Source organism: Ictalurus furcatus, chromosome 27 (assembly GCF_023375685.1).
Source record: "Ictalurus furcatus strain D&B chromosome 27, Billie_1.0, whole genome shotgun sequence".
Taxonomy (NCBI): Eukaryota; Metazoa; Chordata; class Actinopteri; order Siluriformes; family Ictaluridae; genus Ictalurus; species Ictalurus furcatus.
The window spans coordinates 16,162,420-16,174,919 of record NC_071281.1 but is presented as its reverse complement, the minus strand read 5'-3'; the positions used below and the strand labels follow the sequence as shown (position 1 = coordinate 16,174,919).

The 12,500-nt window shown below is 44.5% G+C and overlaps 1 protein-coding gene across 1 annotated transcript in view; it reads left to right on the top strand.

Moving 5' to 3' along the window:
- nkd1 (NKD inhibitor of WNT signaling pathway 1) overlaps positions 1-12,500 on the top strand; it is a 38,866-nt gene that overhangs the window by 23,170 nt on the left and 3,196 nt on the right. Inside the window, exons 4-9 of the mRNA XM_053616934.1 lie at positions 4,987-5,044; positions 8,214-8,317; positions 9,444-9,539; positions 10,542-10,695; positions 11,186-11,267; positions 11,821-11,948. Coding sequence (XP_053472909.1) covers positions 4,987-5,044; positions 8,214-8,317; positions 9,444-9,539; positions 10,542-10,695; positions 11,186-11,267; positions 11,821-11,948 — 622 coding nt within the window. The remainder of the gene's footprint in view (positions 1-4,986; positions 5,045-8,213; positions 8,318-9,443; positions 9,540-10,541; positions 10,696-11,185; positions 11,268-11,820; positions 11,949-12,500) is intronic.

The window sequence follows — 12,500 nt, the reverse complement described above, 5'->3', positions numbered from 1 at the left end:
GGGAAAAGCCTTGTTTAAGTGTCAGAGACTTTGGCAGAGATTTGGTGCTCCAACACCTCTCCAGCATCTGTTTCGTACCTTCATAAGCACTTCATAACTCAAACCATAAACAAACGGAAACAAAGAACATTCCAGTACTTCGTTTCGACGAGGCTTGAAAGTCGGTTCTCCTTACGGTGTTCGGCGTCCAAGTCGTCCTCGTCTGGAACATTCATCACTGCGTGTTTCAGCTCGGTCCCTCATGGCTCACTTTACTCTCAAACGAGCTGCGAAGGTGCATTTTACAAATTGGTCTATAAGTCTGTAAAAATGGTTCATGAAACTTTTTTTAAAAAGTATAATCTGGGCAGAAAATCATTGTTAGTCAGTGCTTTTTTTTTTTTAAGGCTTCTGGGTTTTATTGTGAGATCACAGTCGTCCTAGTCCTAGGGTCATAAAGGCAAATGATGAGCATAGAAGGTATTCGAGAATATTTAGATCGCATTAAGGAAGGGGTGCACAAACTTTTGCACCGACGTTCGAACTTTTTTCACTAGTAATATCATAACATACACTATTTACTCGTTACATTTTTGTAGAGTGATAATGACTACACGTTATCTTGTCCTAAGGGTGTGCAAACTTTTACACTCAGTAAGAACCTTTAAGTCCATATTAAAGCTCTTGATTAAAGCTCTTGACCCCCCCCACCTTGTTTTTGCTCCTCCCTTGCCTCATGCTGCCTCTTTTGATGTGCCTTCCTATCATGACCTTTGACCTGAAAGGGTTAAAGGTCGATAGACTGTCAGCGCCGATGAATATGCTGACGACGGTTAATGAGTACACGCTCGGCGCCCTTCGGGGTTTTTGCTCGGCGGGATTGTGCTGCAGCGAAGCCCTCGAGCGCACTAGAAAGGGGGCAGTTATTGTCGTGTCGCCCCCCGAAGGGTGCTTCAGCGTGAGACGAAAGCAGATGGGAAGGATTTGGAGTCAGCGCTCACAAACTCTGCACTCTGTCGTTGAATAGTGAGGCTTGGAGTTTTCGTGTATACGACCGTCTCGGAGCCCTTTTATTATCCAGCGACATGGAGAAGAACATAAAACACGACTGTGCCTTTTCAGACGCGTCGCGAAAATATGCGGTGTACTAAAAATATAGTGTCGCTTCTGAAACGTTCAGATCTGGACCACATGGAAACGTTTGGAGGTTATAAACTGTCAGCATGGAGACGGGGTTTAGTCTCTCTGTGAGGCTGGGTGGTCCATGCTAAATTTAGCTACACACTACTAGGCAGTAGGAAGGAAGCTAAGCCGTCTCTCAGAAGTCCTGGAGCTGTGTGGTACTTTTACTGTCCACTTTAATTGATACCTACCCTATTAGTTCACCTTATAGGTGTGCAGTCAGAGACAGCGTGTGTGTGTATGAGGGGAACGTTTCGAGGAGTCGTTCCTGTCGACTGCAGTGTGTCAGCTGTATACTTATATACTGTCTTACTTACACACTTACATACTTTCATACATAACAGTAATTACTTACATGGATACTTACTTAAATAAACACCTACTTGCACACATATTTAGTTACATTTATACTTACATACATACTACATACATACTTAGTTACTTACATGCCTACTTACTTAATTACATATACAGCAACCAGCGATGACATTAAAACCACCTGCCTGATATTGTGTAGGTCACCCTCTCCTTGTGCCACCAAAGCAGCTTTGAATCATCGAGGCATGAGCTTCACGAGACGTTAGCAGAAGTCCTGGAGGTCGCGAGGTGGAGCCTTCACGGATCGGACTTGTTTGTCCAGCACGTCCCATCTGGGGAATTCGGAGACCGAGTCAACACCTTGAACTCTTTGTCATGTTCCTCAAACCGTTCCTGAACAGTTTCTGCAGTGTGTCAGGGCGCATTATCCTGCTGAGAGAGGCCACTGATGTTAGGGAATACCGTTACCATGAAGGGGCGTACTTGGTCTGGAACAATGATTAGGTAGGTGGGACGTATCAAAGGAACATCCACATGGACGCCAGGACCCAAGGTTTTCCAGCAGAACATTGCCCAGAGCATCACACTGCCTCTGCCAGCTCGCCTTCTTTACATAGTGCATCCTGGTGCCATGTCTTCCCCAGGTAAGCAACACACACACACACACACACACACACACACACACACACACACACACACACGGTCGTCCACATGATGTAAAAGAAAACGTGATTCGTCAGACCAGGCTGCCTTTTTCCATTGATCCATGATCCCATGCACATCAGTGGTTCTCCGGGGGTCCTTCCTTGGACCACTTTTGGTAGGTACTAACCACTTCATCCTGGGAACACCCCACAAGGACCTGCCGTTTTGGAGATGCTCTGACCCAGTCGTCCAACCGTCACAGTTTATCCCTTGTCGAAGTCGCTCAGATCCTTACACTTGCCCATTTTTCAACTTCGAGAACTGATTGTTCACTTGCTGCCTAATAAATATATCCCACACCTCGACAGGTGCCATTGTAATGAGATAATCAATGTTACTCACTTCACCTGTCAGTGGTGTTAATGTTATGGCTGATCGATGTATATGTACATACACACATACATTCATACATATATACATACATACATACATACATACATACATATACTTCCATAGAAAATGAACATTAGCATGTCGTTTCTGTCTCGTACTAGTTTGAACACGACGTGTGATCAAGTTTGTGTTTGAAGTTTTAAGTTAGATTATTAGTGTTTAGCTCCATTTAACGACTATGCGTTTGCACTCAGGACCAAAACACCCTGACGAACCTGCTAAGCGAGTGACATGTCCATCAGCAAGAGGTGGATGTAGGTAAAAATACTGCACCAGAATGTCCCGAGAGTGTGAGGGCTATATCAGGCATGAAGAGAAGCAGGCAGTGAGAGAAACTCGTACTAATAATACACCTCCATCCATCATCCAGGACAACAAGCAATTAGCGCATTCCACCCTGACCCACTCGCATGTTCCACTACAGCCTCTGTGTGTGTGTGGGTGTGTGTGGGTGGGGGGGACAGGAGTGTTTGTCAGCACCTTGTCTGTTCTCGTGCCATGTTCACTAAAAGACAGCTTTTTATGATATGATCTGAGCAGAAGTTTGCCTCAGTCTCAGCGCGGCGGAGGTTCCATACGTATCCTTCCGCCTAACGTGCATCGTTTTAGTCGAATAGATCCGTATCGTAAATCACAGCGGCGCTGGAAACAGAATTTACAACCAGCAGGATGTACTGACAGGTATCCAGTAACTCACAGCATGTTCGAACGTTTTTTTCTTCCTTGTATACTACAGAGATGGATGGAAATTCAGATTTTTAATTTATTAACGGGCGAGGCTCCTTTTTAGACGCCTTCCAGAAACGTTAACCATACAGAAAACTTCTGCATGTCAATCATCTGTCCGTTGATGATGGAGATCGTCTGCCGTATACTGTAAGTCCGTGTGTATCAGCTGTTAATGTAGTATTGGCAGGAAACGCGTTCATATAAACCTGTGATTCGAATAGCAATTTCGGAATTACGTTCAGAGCTGCTGCTGTAGAAAATGAATCGACACTTTCTGACCAATGAGCTTCAAGAAATTCAACAGGTCTGTGGTCTAAACTATAATAACCGCGTTTAAAACCATTTGGCAGGCAGCGTTTGTTAGTGAAATGGAAATAGATCGATACCGGATCTGATTTAAGGGCTGCCACACGGTATCCTGTTCCACCATTAGAGGATGTGGCAGACGACTTCTCATGTGCTTCGCACGCTCCAGCTATCACCTTACACCCCTCCTCTTCTGAATCCTTTCATCCAAATGTCCAGTGCACTTAGTGTGGTGCCATGTTTAATACAAATATTTGACAGCATTTAGGCATTCTCACCTCATTTTCTCAGCTTCGTAACTCACGACGGGTGTAACCCTGAGACACAAAGCACACCTTATTCGAATCTAGCGCTTGGTAAGACTGGAGTTGCGTTGTGCAGGTTGGTTTCGTTGGGCAGTCCGGGTTTTAAAGCGCACCTGTTATGGTTTTGAAACGTGCCAAATTTTGTTTTAAAGGTCTCGTACGATAGATTTACACGCATCCGAGGTCAAAAAACACTTTAATAATAATGCTCATAATTTAAACCGCGGCGTTGCATTTCTCTCGCCCAGTGTCACAAACGACTCGTTAAATGATCCGTTCTAAATGATTCATTCTAAACTCCTCCTTTCAGAGAGCATACTCTGCTCTGATTGGTCAGACGTCTACCACTATCAGCGAGCAGCCGATGAAGATCAGAAACGGGGCTTTTTGTTACAAACCTACGTAGGTTAGTACAGGAAGTAAAGTCGGGAATCACTAACGACTCGATTCAGCTGTTCAGAATCGGTCCCTTCTTTTGGGAGTCGATAACTCCGTTTGTCGTGCGCTTTGATTTTTGAAACTTTCACAAACAGCTCTATAACACACTCCATGTAAGGTAATATGACAGCGGTAGACCAATCACGACAGACTGGGATATCTGACCAATAAGAGCAGAGTATGCTTTCTGAAAGGAGGAGTTTAGAACGAATCATTTAGAACGGATCATTTAACGGGTCGTTTGTGACACTGGGGGGAAAAAATGTAATGCTGCAGATTAAATTATGAGCACGTTAAAGTGTTTTTTGACCTCCCATGCTTGTAAATCATTAGCATGAGACCTCTAAAACAAAATCATGTACGTCTCAAAACCATAATAGGTGCCCTCTATATAATAATACTATATACTATATAATATATACTAATGAACACTAATGAGGTGTGTGATTATTTTGTTAAACTGGCACTCAGAAGGCAGTAAGAAGTTCGACACCGTGGAAATAATTACGTTTGGAAGACGCATTAAAATGCTTTAAACAAAAAATGTAAAAAAAAAAAAAAAAACAACTGTTACATTTAACTTCTGCATTGAAAGTTAAGTAATGTTTCTGTCTTTATTTCTATTTTGTAGGACCCTTTGAAGGAAGCTTGTGCTGAGGGTATTAGTGATGAGCACTGTCGTTTAGAAGGTAAATATCTCATATACTCATCTCTCTCCCTCTCTCTCTCTCTCTCAGCTGAAAAAGAGCACAGGGGTCACCCAGGTCACTCTCTGAATGAAGGTTGATCCCTCCATTAATCCCTCTGCAGGATTTCCCACGCATGATTGCTTGGGCGTGGTTTGTTTGTACGGCTGGAAGGTCACGTAAGGTCGAGGGCGAGAGGCGCAAAATCATTGCTCGCAAGTCTCCGTGATTGACCAGAGATACCACACACACACACACACACACACACACACACACTCCACATGCGCGGGTAACACGTGACGTGCGATGTGATAAGCAGAGGAGGTGTTCACTCCGTCTGAGTGCTGATAAGAATCACTGAAGCTGGTTTCAAAGCTCACGTTGTTTTATACGCTTTTAATCTTTCAGCACACATACAGGCCCGTGAGGCAGACTTGTGGACTTTGCTACACGGTAGATTTCGGAACAAAACACGCTCTGCCGCAAGACAGAGCGAGGCCACGTGACTTGCGCTGCATCGGGTATTATTCAGCATTTTTTTTTTAAATAAATGAAAGCCTGCGTTTCCATAGCAGCAAGCTAGCCATGTAACATTAACGCTCATGATTCCATGGTGTATTTACTTTCGCAAAACAGCACGCGCGATGTTAGAGACGTAACCGACTAACTTGTCGATGTCGACGTATCTAAAATAAAGCGAAGTACCGAAGCGATATTTGATTTATGTTACCGTTAACGGTATGAGGCGGCCGTGATCACATGACGTCACGTGCTGAGCCTGGTGTCGACTTTCGCTCCGTCTACTTTTACGACTTCGATTTATTTAAGCGTATTTAAGCAGATATCTAGAAAATTCTAAAGGGTTCATCCCGTCCTCGTCGATTTGATCCCGCGCATGCGTTCTGCTACGTTACCCGCTACTTTATAAATAAAATGTACTTACTGAGGTCATGGTGCTTCATACGATCTGGAGTCGATATAGAGATATTAAAAGGCGTATAGAGATGGAAATCGTCCGAGACGTTTGTGTTTGTGTTTGTGTGGCACGGAGAAATAGAATGGAGAGTGTGCGCAATGCAGGAGGAAGTGCAAGAGAAAACAGAAAGGGATTAAAGAGGCATGAAGAGAAAGAGAATATAAAGAGCTAGAGACGGGAAAAGGAAACAGACAGAACGTTCCGGGTTTTAAAGAGAGCAAAAGAGCAAAACCAGAGCTTTTCTGAAATTCACAGCAGGCAGGACCATGGCTAGTTGTGCATCCGCGTGTGTGTGTGTATGTGTGTGTGTGTGTGTTCGCAACATGCTTACAGTGTCCTGTGCAGCATAAACACCGTAGGTGGTCTGATGTTTGCTCTGTTAGAGCCGGGTAAGCCAATAGGAACAAATTGTGAACTTGTCAAGAGTTCAGGATATGTGTGTGTGTGTGCGTGTGTGTGTGTGTGGTTGTGCATCGCTACTGTAACCCCTTCAGGCCACTCATTACACTCATAACCCTCCAGATAAGAATCTATGGAACACGGCGGGCGTACAGGCAGATTTCTGCCCTGGCTCACAATGTTGCCTTTGACTACGTCGTCGTGATCAAAAGCCTGGAGCCGGCGCTATTTCCCTCAAAACAAGTCTGTAAAAGCTCCCTGGGACGATTTCTTTCATTCTCCGGCGCTATCCTGTCTCTCTCTCTCTCTTTTCATCACACTCTTTTCTCTGATGAGGGACAGGACAGGTCCTCTTTGATCTGAGCTGATCAGCAGAAGAGAGAGAGAGAGAGAGAAGAAGGAGAAGAAGAAAGACAGAGACAGATAGACGTAGAGAGACACTATTGTACGTGTTGATCCCTTTGGCTGGCACAACAAACACAGTTTTAGATTTGACTTTGCTTAATTAATTAGATATTCTGTTTAGCAGACGGACTGATCCTCGGCCAAACGGTTTGAGAATGGAACTTCAAAGCATGGGGATTGGGGGCAGGGGGGAGGATTTAGCCTGCAGGACGCAGCGGCTGTCTCCGTACACGGTTTTAGATCCGCGCGTGTCGGAGCGCATAGTCAGTGTCAGTGTCCAAATATAGGAATTAGCACATTGTTTAATTATTTCGTGTTCGTTTAAAAGCGAGCATCCGCGATCCCACAGTGCCAAAATATTATTTTTCCCATTGAAGAAAACAACAAAAACAAACCCTGAATTTAAAAACTGAACTCTTTTCTCGCATGACCAAACTGTACTGAGGACCCATTTCTTTCCTTTAAAGCGTAGACTGTTGCATGGGTGCACAAACTTTAACCTCACCGTCGTCGTTCCCAGCCGCACGTACAAACTCAAATAAACACGGGACGGATTTTTCCGTCCTTTTTTCCCTCTAAAGTGGGTTTTCGCAAGCGTTTTACAACCGCCTACCCCTTTATCTATCAAATAAATTAGAAAATAAAAGAGATAGTTATTATAAATGATGTTATTTTGTATTTTATAGCTTATTTCCATAAAAAAAATGGACTGTTTTCTTTGAACGAATGTATGCAAAGGTTTTAGTGGTCAGCACGTTCGCCTCACGCCTCCAGGGTCGGGGGTTCGATTCCCACCGTGGCCCTGTGTGTGCGAAGTTTGCATGTTCTCCCCGTGCTGCGGGGGTTTCCTCCGGGTACTCCGGTTTCCTCCCCCAGTCCAAAGACATGCATAGTAGGCTGATTGGCGTGTCTAAAGTGTCCGTAGTGTATGAATGGGTATGTGAGTGTGCCCTGTGATGGACTGGCACCCTGTCCAGGGTGTACCCCGCCTTGTGCCCGATGCCTCCTGGGATAGGATCCAGGTTTCCCCCTGACCCTGAAAAGGATAAGCGGTATAGAAGATGGATGGATGGATGGATGGATGGATAACAGGTATTAAAAAGAACACGTGCATGGAAACTTCTAGCATCTGCATTGTAACTAAACCTGCTGAGCTTTTTAATCCCGAGCATTTGGTGCTTCCTGTAAAACCTCATACTGTGTGTATACACACGAAAGAATCCCACACAACGTCCGGACCTCGATGTGCCATGCGTCGGAGCAGGTTACAGTCGTGCTCGTGATCGTCCTGAAGTTCTCTCCCACCTCTCTCCAGCACTTCTGTAGATGTACCGTATGTATGCTTTCGCTTCCTGTGACAGCTTCCTGTTTGCTGTTTTGTCGCCTCTGTAGTAGCCCTGCCTCCTGAGAAGATTGACAGCTGCAGTGCAGAAGAGAAGATGCAGGAGAAGGAGAGCTCTGCACCTACGGGTCCACACAAACAACTCCAGTTTGAGGTGATGCTCACATACACTCCCTCACGCACAGCACACACTGCTGCCTAGTCTTGTGCCCAGGCCTAATATGGTGTATAACGGTGTGTCGTTTAGATGACAGTAGACAGATGTGTTTAGTCAGTTAGTCAGGATGTTTTGAATACCTGCAGCTCCTGGCAACCCTGATCTGAACAACGTGGACACACGGTACAGTAAATGTTGGTTTGAGGAACGTGTTAGAGCTCAAACTCCAACACCTGATATTCCGCTCTGATATTCCGCTTTTTTTTTCAGTAAATATATTTCCAACGAAAAGACCATCAATTTACTAACCCGGCTGATATTAATTTGCACACATAGGGGGTGTAATTACTTACGGATTTCAGCTGGTTCCTTGCTTTACCTTGCCTTGGAGAACCGCTTTTTCTTAGCGTGTTCAACACTTTTTTCCCCGTGTCATTCCGCTTTATTACACATATCTTTATTTATGGACTTTAATGTCGTGAATTCTTTATATTTCCAGATTTCTTGAGTTAATACCGATGTCTGGTGAAAATTTCATGTGACTAACCTCAAAGGAAATATATTTACTGAAAAAATAAAATGTCCATGCGACCGATACTTATTTCCTTCGCCGTATAATGACGTCACTGACTAACCCGACGATTTCACTCCACACCACCAGAGGTCACCGTTACCTGAGTACGAACCCACTTCTAAGTTACCGGAGGAACCCGGGGAGAACATGCAGACTCGTAGGGTGCGGGGCAGGATTCGAACGACGTTGGGAGGCTGTTCGATAAACTCTTGGACCGTACACACTTTGTTGTGCGACAGTGACACGTTGTGCTCTGGGAAACGCTCTACATTCTCTGATCATTTCTGAGTTTAGACAGAAGTTAAGATCGTGTTTATTCAAAGACACCGGTGTGGTACGACGGTTGACGGCTTGCCATCGGGAGCGACTATGGGGTTCGGGGTCTTGCCCAAGGACACTTCGGCATGTGGAGTCGCGTGGGCCGGGAATCGAACCGCCAACACTACGATTACGTCCACCACCTGAACCACAGCTGCCCCAGACGCACTCCAGGAATCATCAGCTGGGGTTTGGAATATTGATTATTGATAATGATTATTTCTTGATCAGGAGTTGGAGTGTGCCGTTTCAGTGGAGGAGGATAACAGGCAGGAGTGGACCTTCACTCTGTATGACTTTGACAACAATGGCAAAGTTACAAGAGAGGTAAGACTGATGTATACAAACACATACACACATATATATACACACACACACATATATATATATATATATATATATATATAAATGTAGACAGAAGAGTGAAGGATCAAGTAGATGTAATGTCTATATTCAGAACTCCACGCACTCTCATACACACTTATATCTCTGTTAAGTTCTCTACGGGGCTGTCACTTTTCCACAAGGTGTCTTTGTACTGGGACACGCTAACACGTCATGTGACGGAAGAGAGCGTTGTTGCCTAGTTACGCACACCGTCGCCGTGAACAGTCTCCTCGTAGAGTTTCGGCTTTTCTTCCTCCATTATTCCTTATATAATTTATACTGTGTAATTGAATTGATAATTAGAATTGAATCTGATCTCCTTTTCTAATCTTGCTAAACTGTTGGTTACCCCATACAGTCGCTGTATCAGCCAATCAGGAGGCAACTTTATCCGCATCACAAGGAGTTGGCAAAATTAGCCGAAAACGTGTCCACGGATCCACACCGTTTCACACCGGACATAGTAGAGCGATCCGGGTACCTCTGGGAGACTCGTTTCAACGTACTACGATTTGGGACGCACGTTTATGTAATATTCGTGGAAGGAGTCTCCGTTTCGAACTAGTCCGAAGTCAAAGCGTTCACGGGAAACTCTTTTGGATGGAGGACGTTACGTTTTGTCGTTTCTTATCGTTTTAACCTCATGAGAATGGGAGCGAAGGCTTCTCTTTAATGCAATGTTAAATGTAGCTATAAATGGATAAAAACATGCTGTTTAATAGATAGAGATGTTAAATGTGGTAAATTTCTTTGGTATAAGAGCAATAAAACACTTCGGTAACTCCGCCTTCACTTCGGGCTGGATCACACCACCACGTCGTTGGTTATTTTCCTCTGACGGCACCCCCGCTGTCCCACACCAGATGGTATGTTCCTTAATATTGTCGTGAATTAGTGTGATTAGGCAAACATCGCGTCTTCGTTTTTTTGTTTTTTTTGAAGGACATCACTAGTTTGCTGCACACGATCTATGAGGTGGTGGACGCCTCGGTGAACCACTCGCCCAGCAGCAGCAAAACCCTGCGTGTGAAGCTCTCGGTCACGCCCGACGCCAGCCAGAGGTGGAGGAACGGCAGTGGCACTCATGCCAACGCAGGTACCAGGAGTCTGCTGCTTTATTTTTGCGTGTGTGTGTGTGTGTGACTTGATGAAAGTGAGAGGATTGAAAGAGAGAGTGTGTGTGTTTATGAGCTATTTATATGCACTGTGCATCATTTCAACAACGTTCTTTGATAACAGAGTCTTGAAACTGCATCAGATGCTGCTATATTAATGAAGTGTGTGTGTGTGTGTGTGTGTGTGTGTGTGTGTGTGTGTGTGTGTGTTTGGCTCCCTCAGTTGAAAATAGAATAAATGAAGCATTGTTTTTTCCTCTTTTATAAATCTTCAAAGTAGAAGGCAAGGAACAAAGGATTGTTTCTTTCTTTGGCAGGTCTGACTGTGCGTGTATGTGTGTGTGTGTGTGCGTGTGTGTGTGTATGCCAGCACGTGTGTGATGCTGAGATTCTCAGCACTGTTTCCTTTGATAATGCTCTCCCACCACCCACCACCCACCACCCCCCTTCACCCGCCTCTCTCTCTCTCAGACATGCCACACCCTAGACTGAAGGCTGAAAAGTGCTTTGAGGAGCCTAAAAGCTCGGAGAAGAAGTCCAGAGCCCTTCTGAGGTACTGAACCTTCACTGTTCTCCTGGTTCTTTTAAACGAATCACTGCCAGCTGATGTCATCAGTGTGTGCTTCTTCCTGAGTCACTTGAAAACTTTTCCGTCAGTCATCAGGTTCCAGACAGCAAATCTGGTGTCTATGGTTAGGGTTAGAAGTTATGGTTAGAGGTTAGGGGTTAGGATTAGGGAGTAGGATTTGGGGTTTAGAGTTAGGGGTTAAGGATTAGGGTTGGGGTTAGAGTTAGGATTATGGATTAGGGTTGGGGTTTAGGGATTAGGGTTAGAGATTAGGGTTGGGGTTAGGAAATAGGGTTAGGGATTAGGGATTATGGTTGGAGTTTAGGTGTTAGGGATTAGGAGTTAGGATTAGAGTTGGGGTTTAGGGGTTAGGTTAGGGGTAAAGGATTAGGGTTAGAGATTAGGAATAGGGTTGCGGTTGGGGTTAGGGAATCGGGTTAGGGATTGGGGTAGGGTAGTATGAAACATGCATTTGTTCCAGCACTGCTTTTATGATCGCACATGTTGTTGCACATTGTTTTTGTTGTTGTTGTTGTAGGCGTCATCACAGTGACCATCACAACCAGCAGGGCTGCCAGAGACACTGTGTAGATGAAAACCTGGAGAGAAGGAATCATTATCTGGACCTGGCCGGCATTGAGAACTACTCCTCTCGCTTCGGGACAGGTTAGTTAGCGTTATACTTCAGTTTCAAGTTCGCTTTTATAAACATTACAGTAAATCAGGGCCTTGGATTGTGTTACGACTCAGTTAGTGACTCATTACTCGTCAGTTAGTGACTCTTTACTCGTCAGTTAGTGACTCTTTACTCGTCAGTTAGTGACTCATTACTGTCAGTTAGTGACTCATTACTTGTCAGTTAGTGACTCATTACTTGTCAGTTAGTGACTCATTACTGTCAGTTAGTGACTCATTACTGTCAGTTAGTGACTCATTACTCATCAGTTGGTGACTCATTACTCGTCAGTTAGTGATTCATTACTCGTCAGTTGGTGACTCATTACTCGTCAGTTAGTGACTCTTTACTCGTCAGTTAGTGACTCTTTACTCGTCAGTTAGTGACTCATTACTCGTCAGTTAGTGACTCATTACTGTCAGTTAGTGACTCATTACTGTCAGTTAGTGACTCATTACTCGTCAGTTAGTGACTCTTTACTCGTCAGTTAGTGACTCATTACTCGTCAGTTAGTGACTCGTTATTGTCAGTTAGTGACTCAT